This window comes from Pistacia vera, unplaced genomic scaffold (assembly GCF_008641045.1).
Source record: "Pistacia vera cultivar Batoury unplaced genomic scaffold, PisVer_v2 Contig52, whole genome shotgun sequence".
In the NCBI taxonomy this organism is placed as follows: Eukaryota; Viridiplantae; Streptophyta; class Magnoliopsida; order Sapindales; family Anacardiaceae; genus Pistacia; species Pistacia vera.
In genome coordinates, this window is record NW_022196357.1 from 307,395 (window position 1) to 323,784 (window position 16,390).

General features: G+C 33.9%; 2 protein-coding genes across 2 annotated transcripts; both read right to left on the reverse strand.

Annotated features, from left to right (window-relative positions):
* Positions 1-544: 544 nt before the first annotated feature.
* Positions 545-2,681, reverse strand: LOC116106558 (short-chain dehydrogenase TIC 32, chloroplastic-like). Its single transcript, XM_031392931.1, has 8 exons — positions 2,506-2,681; positions 2,166-2,397; positions 1,849-1,928; positions 1,618-1,774; positions 1,379-1,460; positions 1,171-1,258; positions 1,041-1,087; positions 545-947 (listed from the first exon to the last, which is right to left on the reverse strand). The coding sequence occupies exons 1-8, from the start codon at positions 2,627-2,629 to the stop codon at positions 744-746; spliced, it is 1,014 nt and encodes a 337-aa protein (XP_031248791.1). The 5' UTR covers positions 2,630-2,681; the 3' UTR covers positions 545-743.
* Positions 2,682-10,204: 7,523 nt separating this feature from the next.
* On the reverse strand, positions 10,205-12,338 carry LOC116106571. The gene is made up of 2 exons (XM_031392944.1): positions 12,278-12,338; positions 10,205-11,119 (listed from the first exon to the last, which is right to left on the reverse strand). Exon 2 carries the CDS (start codon positions 11,091-11,093, stop codon positions 10,557-10,559), a length of 537 nt encoding a protein of 178 aa, XP_031248804.1. The 5' UTR covers positions 11,094-11,119; positions 12,278-12,338; the 3' UTR covers positions 10,205-10,556.
* Between the last annotated feature and the right edge of the window lie 4,052 nt (positions 12,339-16,390).

A 16,390-nucleotide genomic window follows, 5' to 3' on the forward strand; every position in this document is an offset into this window, starting at 1 on the left:
ATGGTCATATTTTTTCATTTTTTTTGCATAGAAGGCTTCTTAACTCTGAAAACGGGATGACTAGGGTTTCTCTGTAACTGGCCGGCTTTTGTAAGTATTATTGTTGATTAACGGACAACTGAGAGAGTCAAATTTACGACTTACGAGTCTTCATTAATTTTGCATTGATGGATTAATGGATGGTCTTTGCAAAAACATTAATTAAATTAATAATATATATTAATTAATTAATTAAATAAACACGTACGAGTAATGATATTGAAATTTTCTTTCCTTAAACGCATGTTTCCCTCCCACCACCAAACTTGCTGGCGCATGTTAGTAGGGCCGCCCACAGCATTACCACAAAGATACTCTTCTAAAATCAACCACCACATGCCACGAACCCACCTCCCCCATGTTCTTAATAAACAAAACCGATCATCATATTAACAATCTGGATTAGGGTTTCCACATCAACAAAACTCTAACTCCATAATCATTGTATAATTATATATATAATCAAGTTCATATCTCACAACTTGCCTAACTTCTACCAACACCTCAAACCACCTATATTTTTAAGCTGTTTATCTAATTAATTAATTATCTCTTATCTTCATTACTAATTATACTCATCTAAATATTTGTATGCATTGTGTTTATCTATACTATATAAGTATATATATTTCTGATCTCCCTTCCTTGATCATGTACAACTAAGACTTCATTCTCTCTCGTAGTTTCTAAATTTAAATGTCTTTTTAAATCCAAGGCTTTGCGTTGATATCAAGGACTTCTTTAGGGTCTGTAGAAACCAAAAGTTCAGAGATGGCCCATAATCTTGCAGCTTCATTTGAGTTGGATCCCAATTTTGACGTCCAAGCTTCGTTGCAATCCGCAAAATACTTTCCAGAAACATCTTCAAGTCTCGGATGAACAGAAACATAACAGGTCGTAGCAGCAGCCTACAATTACAACAATACACCAAATATTTTAGATATTCATTAACAACACAGAATCAAAAAGAAAAGAAATTAACACTTTGTAAATTTAATTACCTGAGGAATGGTCTTCAAAAGCTTTGAGGTCAAGAAGAATACAAGATCTGCATAATAATTAATTAATTAATTAAGATGAGAGATTAAAGAAATCATCAATTTCATATAATAATAATAATAATATATTGACCTGTGAGAAAGCCTTCTCGTTCTCTAGTGAGACGGGTTCTCACGATCCCAGGATGAACACAATTCACAGTCACGTTGGCATCCATTTGCTGCTGCATTATTAACAAACATATAATTATTAATACAATAGTCCTCAAGAAAATCAAAGGGAAAACAACAAAATTCGCTTTTTAAATAAATAAAATAAAGAAAAAAAATCCCACGTATACCTTGAGTCTCTGAGCAAGCTCCTTGGTGTGCAAAACGTTAGCGAGCTTCGAGAGAGCATAAGCACGTGTCGCATCGTAATGACTGGAGACAAGGGAGTAAAAAAATTCAATTAAAAAAATAAAAAATAAACAAACAGAAACCAGAAACAAATAAAGTCAAATCCCCCTATCATTTATTTCATGATCAGTCCAAGTAAATAATTAAAGACCTCCTGATCCTATTTGCTTTCTACCTTTACCTTTTGTTTCGCGATATCTGTGCGAGATATCGGATCATATCGCCGGCGAACCAAGTGTGGATGCTGGATGATACATTCACTATTCGGCCTTGAACGCCCGTCTCTTTTGCAGTTTCAATCATCTTCTTTAGTAAGAGTTTAGTCAGTAGAAAATGACCTGAAAATTCATCAAAATATCAGCCATAATTCACCAAATAATTTTAATACATTTGATTTCGTATAATTAATTACCTAGATAATTAGTGGCAAAGGTCATCTCGATTCCATCTTCAGATATTGCATGCTCGTGTGCAAACTTGCCAGCGTTGTTTCTAGATCAACCAATAAAAAAGAAATTTTAAAAAACGTTTAATTTAAATTAAATATGTTAATTATCAAATGACAATGAGTTCTTTTGTTTAAGGTTGTTGTGTTTGGTTGGTGAAAACTTTAAGCAAACAACAAAAAATGAAAGTAGCGAGTTATTGGATTTTCTCGGCAACCAAACAGAATAAAAATGGACAGATAATGAATGAAAGAGAACGCAAAACGGAAGTTTGGATGCTTACATGAGGAGATTGAGAGGTAAGTTGAGAGACTCGAACTCTGAAACGAAGTTTCTAACGGACTTGAGAGAGCTAAGATCAAGAGCCATAACAACAATCTCCGAACCGGGACACTCGGACGTGATACGCGCCTTGGCCTCCTCAGCAGCTTTGAGACTCCGAGCCGGTAGCACCAGTCTCGCGCCTCGCTTGGCCAACACCCGAGCCGTCTCGGCTCCTATCCCTGACGTGGCGCCTAGTTCAAACAGAAAAAAAAAAAACAAAAAAAATCAGTCCTTTCAGTCGATCATCAAGATTGATCATATTTCATATATATAAGCCCTTAAAGTAAAGGTAAAGTTACCGGTAATGATGACGGTAATGGATCGCAAATCAGGACAGTTGTCGGTGACTTCCTCGGCGGTGGACTTAGAGCCGTAGCCACTGGCGCCAGCTGCGCCGATAAGGTACTTCACAGTGTCGAGCATCTTCGATTCTTCTTTGTTTACAGTTGAAGAATCTCTGGCTACTGAGCGATTGACTTAGCTGACTAATGAAGAAATAGGAATCAAATAACAAACGTGTAGTTGTAGATACTGAGAGAGAGCTAACAAAACAGGCAATTAAAAGAGTTTGTTTGTTTGTCAGATTTTGCTGCCAACGCCGCTTAGCATTAAAGAGAGACTGGAAAAAATGGCGATACTGTAGTCTGTAGTAGTAACAGCTATAGCTTTGCTTGGGAAAGCTGAAAAGCTAATAATAATCAATGAAAGACTGAAAATGTGGTTAAGAGCTAAAGGAAAAGAGAAGGTTGGGAGGAGATTTTATAATGGCGATTGGTGGCCAAGATTAATCAATTAAGTGAGAGAAAAGGTTTAGAGGATTAGATATTTGGCTTTGATTGATCAAGATTAAACTTATGTGCATGATTCATGATTAAGGGGGATTTTCATTTTTTAATGCTAATTCGGTCTAATCCATTTCGAAATAATCGGCAATTCATCGCCTTTATTTTCTAGTCAAATGCCCATATCTTTGACCCTTAATCACTAATGACACAATGCTTACGTTTTAATTTAAATTAAAAGTTTACATTGTAAGCAATACATATCAACAATAATAATTCAAAAAAGGGAAATCTAAGTAATTATTATTGAGAATTATCTATTTAGTGAAATGCCATATAAAAATAATATGGTTTATTAAAAATAAATACGTGTCTTTGGTCTTGGATTCTTTATTTAATATAAAATATGATCTTTAATTATAGTTATTTAATTTTGTATCAAATAATTTTCACCATGTGTGTAACAATGGCCTTGCCTTTTATAATAAATGTTGGATCCAATCATAGATTTATTTTATATAATAATTGATATTAGATTAAAACATAATTTACAAAACTAATTAATATTAGACATGATTGAGTCTTTGACTCCTCAATAATTAAGTAGACCTCTACTTTTTTTTTTTTTAAACTAAGTGCGATTAATTAAACTAATAAACCCCAAGTTTGTGATTGACAAGTGTACGCCTTTTACTGGTGGAGACTGAGTCGGCGATTAATGAAATGAAAAAGCTGATGGCACGGGTATCTAGATAATCATCAAAGGAAATCGCACGTGAGGTGGTGAGGGTTCGAAATATTTGCAGATCGGTCAATCCTACGGCCTCGGATGCGGCATTTCATCGGGATACAAAATTTACTCGGTCAATCATTTCATAATTTTCATTCACTCTTGTTCAAACTCATAGATTATACTAATTTTCTTTTAATTATTTATTTATTTTTTCATCTTCACAATATTATTGTAGCACTTTAACGTCAATCAAATTCGACCATATAATATGTGGTGGGGCTGTACTTTGAAGAAGTTTCTTCACACCATTTTTTGGAAATAAAATGATTATATGAAGGGCCAATAATTTAATTCATGAACCATCTTATAAACTAATTAATTAGTTTAGAAAATGATACTTAGAGAGGAATATCCAAGTGGGTTAATTAATTAATTAACTTAGATACTATCTTTCAATCATTCATAGATATAATATTATTATTATTCTAATTATATTGTATATATGTAAATGCATGATAGAATTGTTTTGTAGCGTCTCTAAAGTAAAATTAGAAATCAAATGTAAATGATAAACATGAAATTAATAAGGGTTAATTAGGATAAATATAATTAAGTTATTATTTTAGTTTTAGGAAAAGGTTGGTAGGGTCGTGAAGAGCCAAAAGGTTTAATATTAAATATATAAATGGGAAAAGAAGGCAAGAAAAATTCAGCTTTATGAAGCACTTGTACCAGGGCCCGTGCCCCATGCGTGGGGGCCGAGAAATGACATCAAATTCCATACTCCACCACCACAATACAAATCTAATTTCTTCTTTATTTCTTTTAATTTAATATCAAATATGAATTTCAAGTCAAGCCTTGATATGATCACCATACCAAGCTTTGTGTAGCTTGGTTCACCTGACCTTTTCCATTAAACACATATTCGATTTGTAGCAGATTCCTCGTTTAAAATGTTTAATAATATGAACCTGAATTTGTAGCTTTAATCGGAGCTATGAATTTGGTGTATTGGAAAATGAAAAAGATCATTTTCAGAGACCTCCCCTAAAAAGAAAAACGAAGAAAGAAAAAGAAAGAGAGGTGGTGGAGAGTGGGGTACGTAAAAGAAGGAAAGATTAATCATAAAAATGGTGAAATTTATAATGGGGAGGAATAGGATGGCCAGTTCAAAAATTATAGGGTTTGAAACTGTTGACACTTGATTTTGGACGCCAACGACTCGCACGTGAAAAACGTTAAGCGGACTTAAGAATCACACGTGATGGATCCATGAGATTTGAATACACGTAATGGATCCATGAGATTTGAATATGGAGCTAAGATTATATATGTTGTAGAAAACATAAATAATAGGTTGATAAGAGAGGTTTTTATAGTAGTTCGGATGCTCAACAAGTGACTCCTACATCTACTGTTATTTTATTGATCTCTGACTATTTTTATAATATTATCCAGAAGGCATATAAAGATGAAGAAATACAGTGTTTACAGAGAGAAAAAATTGAGCTCTTATCTATGGTTAACTCTCATATGCCCAGCCCCCCTTTTCGAAAAGAGGAATACCAATAATTTATACACCTTGCATTCAAATGTAATGAGTTGTTTGCAGTTGCCTTGACACATATAAGACTCTCATCATAATTTATTGAAAAGAGATAGAGTTAGTAAGAATATCTTTGAAGAGATAGAGCTTGACAGTTAGTATCAAAAGACATTATTAAGCTAACATAAGATGACTTTTGAGGCATAACAGAAACCATCTTATCAACTTTACAGCTGGTATGGGAACAAAGGAAGATGAAAAAGCAGTGCATGATGTAATCTTCTACTACTAGGTCATATACAAAAATCTTTAACCATTTTTACCAGTGAAATGGCGCTCATATTTTTAAATTCAGAGATTTGATGGAAAAGCTATCTGTATTTTCATAATTTATTAGTTGATGATGTAGTGGGACGTTGGGCATTTTCTTAGCGGTAGTTCAAATATATATATATATATATAATATATATATATATATAACACATCAGAATAAACCCTAAAAAAGAAGTTGATGAAATAATAAAACCAGGCTGGAAGATATTAGTCTCTAGCTTCTAAGAAGAATGAATAAAAATAGAACATCGTTCAAAGGATGACTTTTAAGTCCAAAGTACAGATTGAAGTTTGTTCAAAGCAGCACATGGGAAAGATATTGACCTAACGATAGATTCTGCCAGGCAGAAACTCGATGCAGTACATCGAGCTCAGATCCTTATCTCTGCAATGCCCTCTGCCCCACACAATTTCACTTTTGAGACCCTTCTTCTTCTTCTTCTTCTCTAATTACTTTAAATTATCTGCAAGTTTCAGACTCCTCCAGAATTGTATGTCTTTCTTTCTCTCTCTTTCTTCTCTAGTATTCTATTCTATTTTATTTTTCGGTCTTTTTCCTTTACTAAATTAAGGAGAGAAATTAATTATAAAGAAAGTAACATTTCTTATATACATCATCTTCCTCGTGCATGCTTACCCTTGTCAGTGTTATTTCCTTTTCCTTTTTGAATATATATTCAGAAACCTTTTTAAATGACTTTCCCTTTAATATGGTTTTCTTAGCTTTGTATTAATCACCTTCACCATTATTGGTGTCTGTGCCACCACATAGAAAATCTAATGTGCAAACTTTCTGGTATGGAAAATTTCAATGTGCATGCACCATGCAGAAAAAAACACATACATAAATAACAGAGAATGCAACGTACATGAATATAAGAATAATTTTAATACTTAAAAGAGTACTTAAACAGTGGTTAAAACTCTATTACTGTGAGGATTAATTAATTAATTTACAAGTCTGAAAGCCAGGAAGTGTATATAACAAAATGAAGATGAAATGGGGATTGCGGATTGGGGATCAACCATGGATGCAGTGGGAGATCTGGGGTTGATTATAATAACTCTCTACTTTCCCCTATCATTTCCGAGATCAGTTAGCCAACTCTATTTGACTAATAATATGAAGCAGCTAGCTTTCAGAGAGAATTGCGCATCTGGTCATTACTTCCCACTTACTCATTTCCCAATCTAAATTAAGAAACTAATATTATTTTATTATTATTATTTATCAAAAGCATATACATATATGAATGGTGCCCTATTGAATAATGCCACTCTTCAATGATTGCCACTCTTTTGTGTGGGAGCCCCTCTTTCCCTTAAAATTAGGGTTTTATGCATGATTTTACATTCCTCTTCATTATTCTAAGTTAATTTAATCTTTCTTGTGGCTTGATGAGACTAATCATCCTTCCTTCCACTTCCTTGGATTTGAATATAATATTATATATACCTTTACATTTTGTTAATGGGTTTCTTGGGAAATAAGGTTGTAGGCTTCAAGTTATCACACCATTCCATTGTTCATTTGATCACATTAGATGACTTCAAACATTGAAACTGATGTAATTGTCAATAAAGCAGCATATATAATTAGAAAAAGTTTAAAAAGTTAATCATATAATTAATCATGCATGCTAATCAACATGATTGAATTTGAGTTTCAGATAATGTAAACGGGATCATGCACAAATCGGAATCCATTATCTTTGGTACTTTGTGGATATCCCTTTCTCTCTCCCTCTCTCTCTCCCTCTTCAAATGAGTGATGAATGATGCATAAGCTTTGGCTTTCTTTCTTTCTTTTGTTCTCATTGTATATAAATTTTCCCGAGAAAACAAACAAACAAACAAGATATGAACGATAATCTCGAGTTAAGTAGAGTATTATTTGTGTATGATTAGAGGATCTATGAGTGGCTAATCAAAAGAAAGAGGATCTTATAAAATAACCTACCACCACCCACTAATTTTAAGTAGGCCCTAAATCTTTTATTGTGATGGAATGCGTCCATAAAGATAGTTGGAGTCTGATCGTAGCTTATGTGCAAATCTTGTGTTTTAATTAACTATTAATTAATTAATGTTTTTATATACTGTAGTCATTTGCTTAGTTAATTGAGATGGTGACATAAACTTATTAACAATGATGTAACTAACTCCACCAGCTTTGGAACATTATTTGAGCTATCAATAATCAGAATATTAATGCTTCTGGTGCAAATCGAGGATTGGTTTGTCATAATCCAAAACCTAATCTCTTTACTAATTAATTAACTTTATCGGATTAAGAGGAGCACTTGCAAAAGATTATGGGTATATACGGATCATTATTCATATAATGGATTCTCAGCTGCATGGTTCGTTGGGGGTGAGTGACCACATATATAATAATAATAATAATAATAATAATACGAAAAGTTATACAGTATATAATTTAATTATATGGCCTCTTATAGTCAAAATTCTCTAACAACCACATCTTATCTTAACCCAGTAAATTAAAGCATTTTCATACTGGCCATTATTGAGACAGATTCATCATTCATTCATGCAGCCTTGAATATAAAACTCAAGTCTCATCTATCCTCTTGTGGTCGGGTGACAAACCTTTTAACCATTAGGAGGTATTTGGTTAGAGAATAAGTGAGATTATTAGGGTAATGTCATCTTATATTACTTGATTACCATGTTTGGTTGTCAAGTAATATCAGATATCGGTAATCTTCAAATACCAATAGTGGTTACTATTGATAATATCAGAGGTAATTTGATTACCTCCATTTTCTTAGGTATTCTAAGATTACCAGGGTTATCTTTTTTTGTTACAATTTTATCCCTTATTAATAAAAATTTTAGACAATAATACCCCTACTTTAAAACAAATTTACATTAATATCCTATTTCAATTTTACCCTTGTTTAATTAAAATTTTGGACAATAATACCCTTATATTTAAAATTATTTACAGACCACCACAGCCACCCAGCTACCACCACCACTGCCACCCAGCCACCACCGCAGACAGCAGGCCAACCACCACGGACCACCGCCGAAAAATCGCCGGAGTCCCTAATGAAGAAGAAAATTTTGTGGGAGGCTCCGGGGAGCTTCGTTATGGCCATTTCTGGCCATATTGATGGCCGAAAACGGCCATATCAGGCCAGATCTGGCCGTTAACGACCAGATCCCTGGCCATTATCGGCCAGGTCTGGGCTAAATCTGGCCGAAATAGATCTGGCCTTAACGGCCAGATCCGTGGCCGTTAATGGCCAGATCTGGTCCAGACCTGGCCGATAATGGCCATTGATCTGGCCGAAAATGGCCAAAATAGATCTGGCCATTTCCGGCCAGATCTGGCCTGATATGGCCGTTTTCGGCCATCAATATGGCCGAAAACGGCCATAACGAAGCTCCCCGGAGCCTCCCACAAAATTTTCTTCTTCATTAGGGACTCCGGCGATTTTTCGGCGGTGGTTCGCGGTGGCGGCAGGAGGTGGGGGTGATTTCGTCATAAATTAAAGTTTTTTATAAGCGGGGGTGTTTTAGCTAAATCTGAAATATTGGGGGTTAAAGGAAATTATTCAAAAATTAATAATAAAAATAATATTATATTAATATTTAAAAGAGGGTCAATTTAGTAATTTAAATAACATACCCACCAATTTATTCCCATAACCAAACATATTAATATAACATACCCACCAACTAACTGTAAAAATATTTCTTAAAGATTCTCAGTAATCTTCCAAGGTAAATCTTTCTAGTAATCTAACATTCCCAGTAATCAACATTCCTGAACCAAAAACCTCCTTGGGTTAGTTATATTTAAAGGTATTATATTCGAGTTGTAGGAGAGTTATTTACTATATTTGTATAATTACTTTTGTCCATTAAGTTTGTAGGGTTTTTTACAACCCTGAGGATAGACTCTAATATTGGGCCTGGATACCTCGGACACCTAACCAACAAAAAAATCTCAAGTCTCCTCTACAGTGTGCTAGCTGTGCTACAACCTACAAGTCCTCAATTTGCTTTGTGTCTTTCTTTGTATACATGGGTGAATTGAAGAACTATTATCAAGTGAAATTAAACATACGCCAGAATCGCGTAAATCGGCTTATACCAATTCAGGAGACACCGGCAATGGCGTCGAACACGTAGCCGCCGCAAACATAACAATTATACTGTATTCGTTTTTTCATTTTCAAATTACTTAAAGGAGAAAGGCTTTTAACGTGCACATTAAGATGTTTCTATAGGACTAACGAGATTGAAGACTAACATTTGGCTTCATTAAATTGGATTAATAATCTGGTTATATTAACTAGAGAGCATTAATTTGATCTTTTCCCAGACAAAATTGAAGCCTTGACGTCTTAAGAAACGGAGAGAAAAAGAATGGATGAATCTTCTATTTTCAGCCACGGTCCATAAGAAGGTAGAACTTCAATTTGATACTGTTTCTAAGAACAATAAAGCTACTGCATTTTCCATAATTGGTACTAAGATTTAGTATAACATTAAGACTTCTGGGCTAAAAAATAATCTCAATATCCACTTCTGCAAAATATTATTCAGCAATTAGAGCTGAATGTTAATTAACAAACTTTCATTCACCCACAAAAAGTACCACCTGACCAAAGTGATTCAGAACTAGTAAGACAGTAACAGAGCTTACATTTTTAATTAAATAAGATCTATATGTTAAAGTAACAAGTTTGGCATCAAAAAAGAGAAGATGAATTACAAACTTTAAGAGTTTCATTAGTAACAGCTCAGACATGGAGAGAAGCAAAAATTATAATGAAAGCATGAAAACAAAGCATGCAATCCAATAATGGTGACAACAAATTAGTGTTTTGTTTACTTCACAGCAAAAATCCCAGTGTTGCTCAAAATGACAAGTAGCTTGCGCACACATAAATGACTTGGAAATTTTCGACAAGTCTACTTATCTGCGGCACTCACTTGCTGCCTAGCTTTGCGAGAACAATCTGCATAACTTCTAAGCAACTGGCTACACTTCAGGGGATCCTTAACAAAGTCCCTGTAACAAGACTCACAAGCATCTTTCTCTGCCAAACAGGGTAAAGGTTTCTGGTAAGGAAGCTTAAATTCCTGATCATGGAGATTTTTAGCTCTTTCTGTTACTTCCTGCACCACGTTCTCTTCTTGCTTGTGTAACTTTTCCAAAACCTTCTCACTCTCTTGAAGAACAGATCTGATAGCATCTAACTCTGCATACTGCACAGATTGGTTTCCTGGCATGAATAATGGAGGCTGAAGCGGCCATCCAGGAGCCACAATCCCTTGGTGTGTTTTAGAGTCATCTGATATTTGCTTCTGATTTACCTTAGTCTGAGACTGTTCAGGTACTCGTAACGTCTTAGTTTTAGATTTCTTTGTTTTTTTCTTCAAATTCTGACCATCCTCAGCAAGTCGATTGACAAGGTTTGCACTTATATGAATTGCAAAATCACCCATTATATAGCAACCCCTAGGCCAAAGACCTGAAGAGATACATATAAAATTTTAAATTAAAACAATATATTCAAATTTTCTTTACACTCTTGATGTCAACAATCTGTATTCAATAATTATTAATGTCTCTACTTATGAACACTGGAGGGCTCAGTAAAGGCTTGACAATGAGTCTCTTTTTGGCCGAACAATTGAATTAGAAAACCATCTCTACTTCTGAGTCTCCCAATAATTATTAATGTCTTCTGTCATTGATTACACATGATTAAATGCACCAAGTTAATAGGCATTCCTAGTCCTTCAAGTGGCTCTATAAACACAAACCAAATACACATGGATCAATGGCAGTCATAAAGAATGAGAGACAGTAAGAGACTCTCTTGTACAATGCCATGCTACCCAGGGGAGGGAATACCTATAGAACTTATTAGGAAGCTGCCTTAAATAAAAAGAGAAAGAAGCAAGAAGGACACAAGGCTTGTAACCCCATTCCTCGAAGTAGGGAATGGGTGGTCTTCATCTTAATAAGAGATGCATTGAATAATAAGAATGTAAAAATATATTGACATGGTAAAAATTTAAATACCAAAACGTTCACTAGTAAGCTAGGAGATACACAAATTCAATGGTTTGTAAAATACATATTACCTAGAAAAAAAAAACAACCGAAAGCTCTACGTAATTTTACAAGGATTTAGAATACATATGCTAAAACAGTAGAGGCAGCCAAATCTTGAAGTTCTACTCAACTTTTTCCGGCATCATTTCAGTTTCCAGATAATTTCAAAATCATGAAATTCTACGCTTCTTATTCCAGCATCATTTCCGGGTTTCTAAGTAATTCTAACCTATCATCTTACCCAAAAATATCAAAATCAAAATTGCAGCTCAACAACATTAAGGTAATACTATTTAGCAAAACACATTTCTCCAAGGGTGCATCAATCAGGGCTGGATCCTGATCGGAAAGCTTATTTTGCTCCGGTTTTAGCAAAAAATTTATCATGACAAAATTTTAACATCGAACCATCAGAATTCAACACAAACGAGATTAGTGTTTGGAGAATAGAACCCTAATTATTTCAACAATAATTTGAGAACCGAGAATCTATAAACAAGATTTGAGATATATTGCAAATCATTGATTAATAAATCTTAAAAGATAAAAAGCTTGAATGAAGGATTACCTCGAAATCGCCTCAGTGACAGTGCGGGTTAAGAGTATTCTGCTGGCTAGCGGTTCTGATACGAGTGATTAAACAAAGTTGCAGAGAGAAACGATCCGGGGACTTCATTGTAAATTTATGTAAGTTTTGGGCTCCCTTTTATAGGTACGAGCGTGGGCTTAAAGATATTTCACATAATTCCTGGACTTCAAAAAAAATATTGAATACCTTATTTCTAAATAATCTTTTGAATAAAATAAAAATGTAGATTTTGGCTTCAATATTTTAAAANTCCAAAACCTTCTCACTCTCTTGAAGAACAGATCTGATAGCATCTAACTCTGCATACTGCGCAGATTGGTTTCCTGGCATGAATAATGGAGGCTGAAGCGGCCATCCAGGAGCCACAATCCCCTGGTGTATTTTAGAGTCATCTGATATTTGCTTCTGATTTACCTTAGTCTGAGACTGTTCAGGTACTCGTAATGTCTTAGTTTTAGATTTCTTTGTTTTTTTCTTCAATTTCTGACCATCCTCAGCAAGTCGATTGACAAGGTTTGCACTTATATGAATTGCAAAATCACCCATTATATAGCAACCCCTAGGCCAAAGACCTGAAGAGATACATATAAAATTTTAAATTAAAACAATATATTCAAATTTTCTTTACACTCTTGATGTCAACAATCTGTATTCAATAATTATTAATGTCTCTACTTATGAACACTGGAGGGCTCAGTAAAGGCTTGACAATGAGTCTCTTTTTGGCCGAACAATTGAATTAGAAAACCATCTCTACTTCTGAGTCTCCCAATAATTATTAATGTCTTCTGTCATTGATTACACATGATTAAATGCACCAAGTTAATAGGCATTCCTAGTCCTTCAAGTGGCTCTATAAACACAAACCAAATACACATGGATCAATGGCAGTCATAAAGAATGAGAGACAGTAAGAGACTCTCTTGTACAATGCCATGCTACCCAGGGGAGGGAATACCTATAGAACTTATTAGGAAGCTGCCTTAAATAAAAAGAGAAAGAAGCAAGAAGGACACAAGGCTTGTAACCCCATTCCTCGAAGTAGGGAATGGGTGGTCTTCATCTTAATAAGAAATGCATAGAATAATAAGAATGTAAAAATATATTGACATAGTAAAAATTTAAATACCAGAACGTTCACTAGTAAGCTAAGAGATACACAAATTCAATGGTATGTAAAATAAATATTACCTTCAAAAAAAAAAAAAAACGAAAGCTCTACGTAAGTTTGCAAGGATTTAGAATTCATATGCTAAAACATTAGAGGCTGCCAAATCTTGAAGTTCTACTCAACTTTTTCCGGCATCATTTCAGTTTCAAAATCATGAAATTCTACGCTTCTTATTCCAGCATCATTTCCGGGTTTCTAAGTAATTCTAACCTATCATCTTACCCAAAAATGTCAAAATCAAAATTGCAGCTCAACAACAGTAAGGTAATACTTTTTAGCAAAACACATTTCTCCAAGGGTGCATCAATCAGGGCTGGATCCTGATCGGAAAGCTTATTTTGCTCCGGTTTTGGCAAAAAATTTATCATGACAAAAGTTTAACATCGAACCATCAGAATTCAACACAAACGAGATTAGTGTTTGGAGAATAGAACCCTAATTATTTCAACAATAATTTGAGAACCGAGAATCTATAAACAAGATTTGAGATATATTGCAACTNTTTGAGTTGTGAGAAAAATGTGAGAGTTTAGGGCCAATTTATAGGAAAAAATAGGAAAGAAAAATGATGAAAAAGACCCCTCCAACGGCTATAAAAAGGCTATATTTCAAGGATAAAGGGGTAATTTGTAAAATAAAATAATTTTTTTTTTTTTAATTTTTTTCGGCCAACCCGCCGAGTTGCAACAGCCAACCCGGCGGGTTGCCGGGTCTCTTGCAAAAGAGACAAAATAGCAAACCGCCAGGTTGCAGGTTGCCATTGTGCAACCCAGCCCGCCCGGGGGTTGCTGCTGTGTTTAACCCGCATTTTTACGGGCCGGGTTAGTGTTGACCCGCCTAACCCAGCACAAATTTTCCACCTCTAGATGCAAGTGGTGGTGGAAGAGGATAAAGTCATAGACGGCGGTGGTGTGGTTGAGATTGGGAAACAAATAAGAAAGGAAGAGGACGAGAAGAGAACAGAAGAGAAGGAAAGGGAAAAAGATTAAGGATGAGAGTAGATTTTTTATTTAGTATAATCAATTTTTTTTTTTATTTAGGTTAATTGAAATATTTTAATTAATATAATTAATTAATTATTAAATATTTAATATTTAAGAAAGTGGTGATGTGACAGTTGATGTGGCTTTCCAGCTGTCATACCACTTTGTAAAAAGTTAAAGGTCCGTTTGTTTTGTTAATTTAGATATGATTTTAAGAATAATATTGGGTAGTTGAATAGGGTGAGTATTACGAGGTAAAAATTAAAAATTAACAAAAAAACCCTCTAGGTTTGCTAATTTAACTAAACACCCTAATATATAAAATTTTTATAAAATGACAAAAACACCCCCACCTACCCATAGTGCTAGATTCCGGCCACCACCGTCGAAAAATAGCGTTACGACACAGACTGATAGTGCTTCGATATGGTCTTTTTCGACCAGATCTACGGCCAGATTTGGCCATCGACGGCTGCAAAAGCGATGGCTAGATCTGGCTTTTTCCAACCAGATCTAGTGTGGACCTGACCAGAAAAGGCCAGATTGAAAAATTACCGTCCAGTTCTGGTCGTTTTTACACCGTTGTGACAGACTATGGGGGGTGGGGGTGTTTTTGTTAATTTTCAAACTTTTTTCTAAGGGTGTTTAATTAAATTAATAAATTTAAGGGATTTAAAAGTAATTAAAAAAATAGAATAGTATTTCTCAAATAATAAAACAAATAAGTATTTTGGGAATATGGATAGGAATAAACGCATCCAAAGTTATTTTTGTTCAACTTTCCCCTGTTTGTTTACTTTTCAAATCTCTATTCTATTATCCTATCAGATTATAGACAGTTATTGTAAATAGTAAAATACGTATTTGTATTCTATTATCTTATCCTATTATAGACAGTTATTATAAACAATAAAAAACGTATTTTTTTTAATATTGACGAAATTTAATTCAAAATTTAATTTTATTCTACTTAACTCAAAGCATACAATTACCTTTCACGATAAAAGCTTTTAAATTAACAAAACACCTTAAGAGTATCTCCAATGGTGCTCTTTATTTTGAAGAGCATCTTTTATATAAATAAAGAGCATTTTCATTAATTTTAAAATATGAAGAAAACAATTTTTATTCAAATCCAATAGACTCTTTAAATTTAATGAAGATACTCTTTATTTTGAAGAAAGAGACTTACAGTATCTCCAAATGACTTTTTATATAACCTAAACTTTTTATTATAAAGAGTCTATCCATAAAAACAAGAGTCCAACAAACTCTTTATCTTTAAAATATAAATTAGAGAGTGAGTTTGACTCTCCACATTTAGAGAGTCAAATTTCACTCTCTATCCTAATTTTAATTAATAAACTACAAGTTTCTATGTATTTTATTTATTAATTTTCTCTCCTATTAAGTATTTTTCTTAAAAATAAAGAGTATCATCATTAAATTTAAAGAGTCTATTGGAGTTGAATAAAAATTATATTCTTTATATTTAAAAATTAATGAAGATGTTCTTTATTTATATGAAAGATGCTCTTTAAAATAAAGAGCATCATTAGAGATGCTCTTAAGGGGAGAGAAAATTATTAAATAAAATACATAAGAACTTGTAGTTTATTAATTAAAATTAGGATAGAAAGTGAAATTTGACCCTCTAAATGTGGACAGTCAAACCCACTCTGTAATTTATATCTTAAAGACAAAGAGTCTGTTGGATTCTTATTTTTATAAATAGACTCTTTATAATAAAGAGTTTGGGTCATAAAAAGAGTCATTTGGAGATGCTCTAACCCACCAAGCCACTGTCAACCACCACCAGAACAATTGGCGATCAACCAGATCTAGCTGATTGTGTGTCGAACTAGCCATAAAAAATTTGGTCAAATACACGATGGATTTGAATGGAAAAGACTAGTTCAACACACGACCAACCCGATC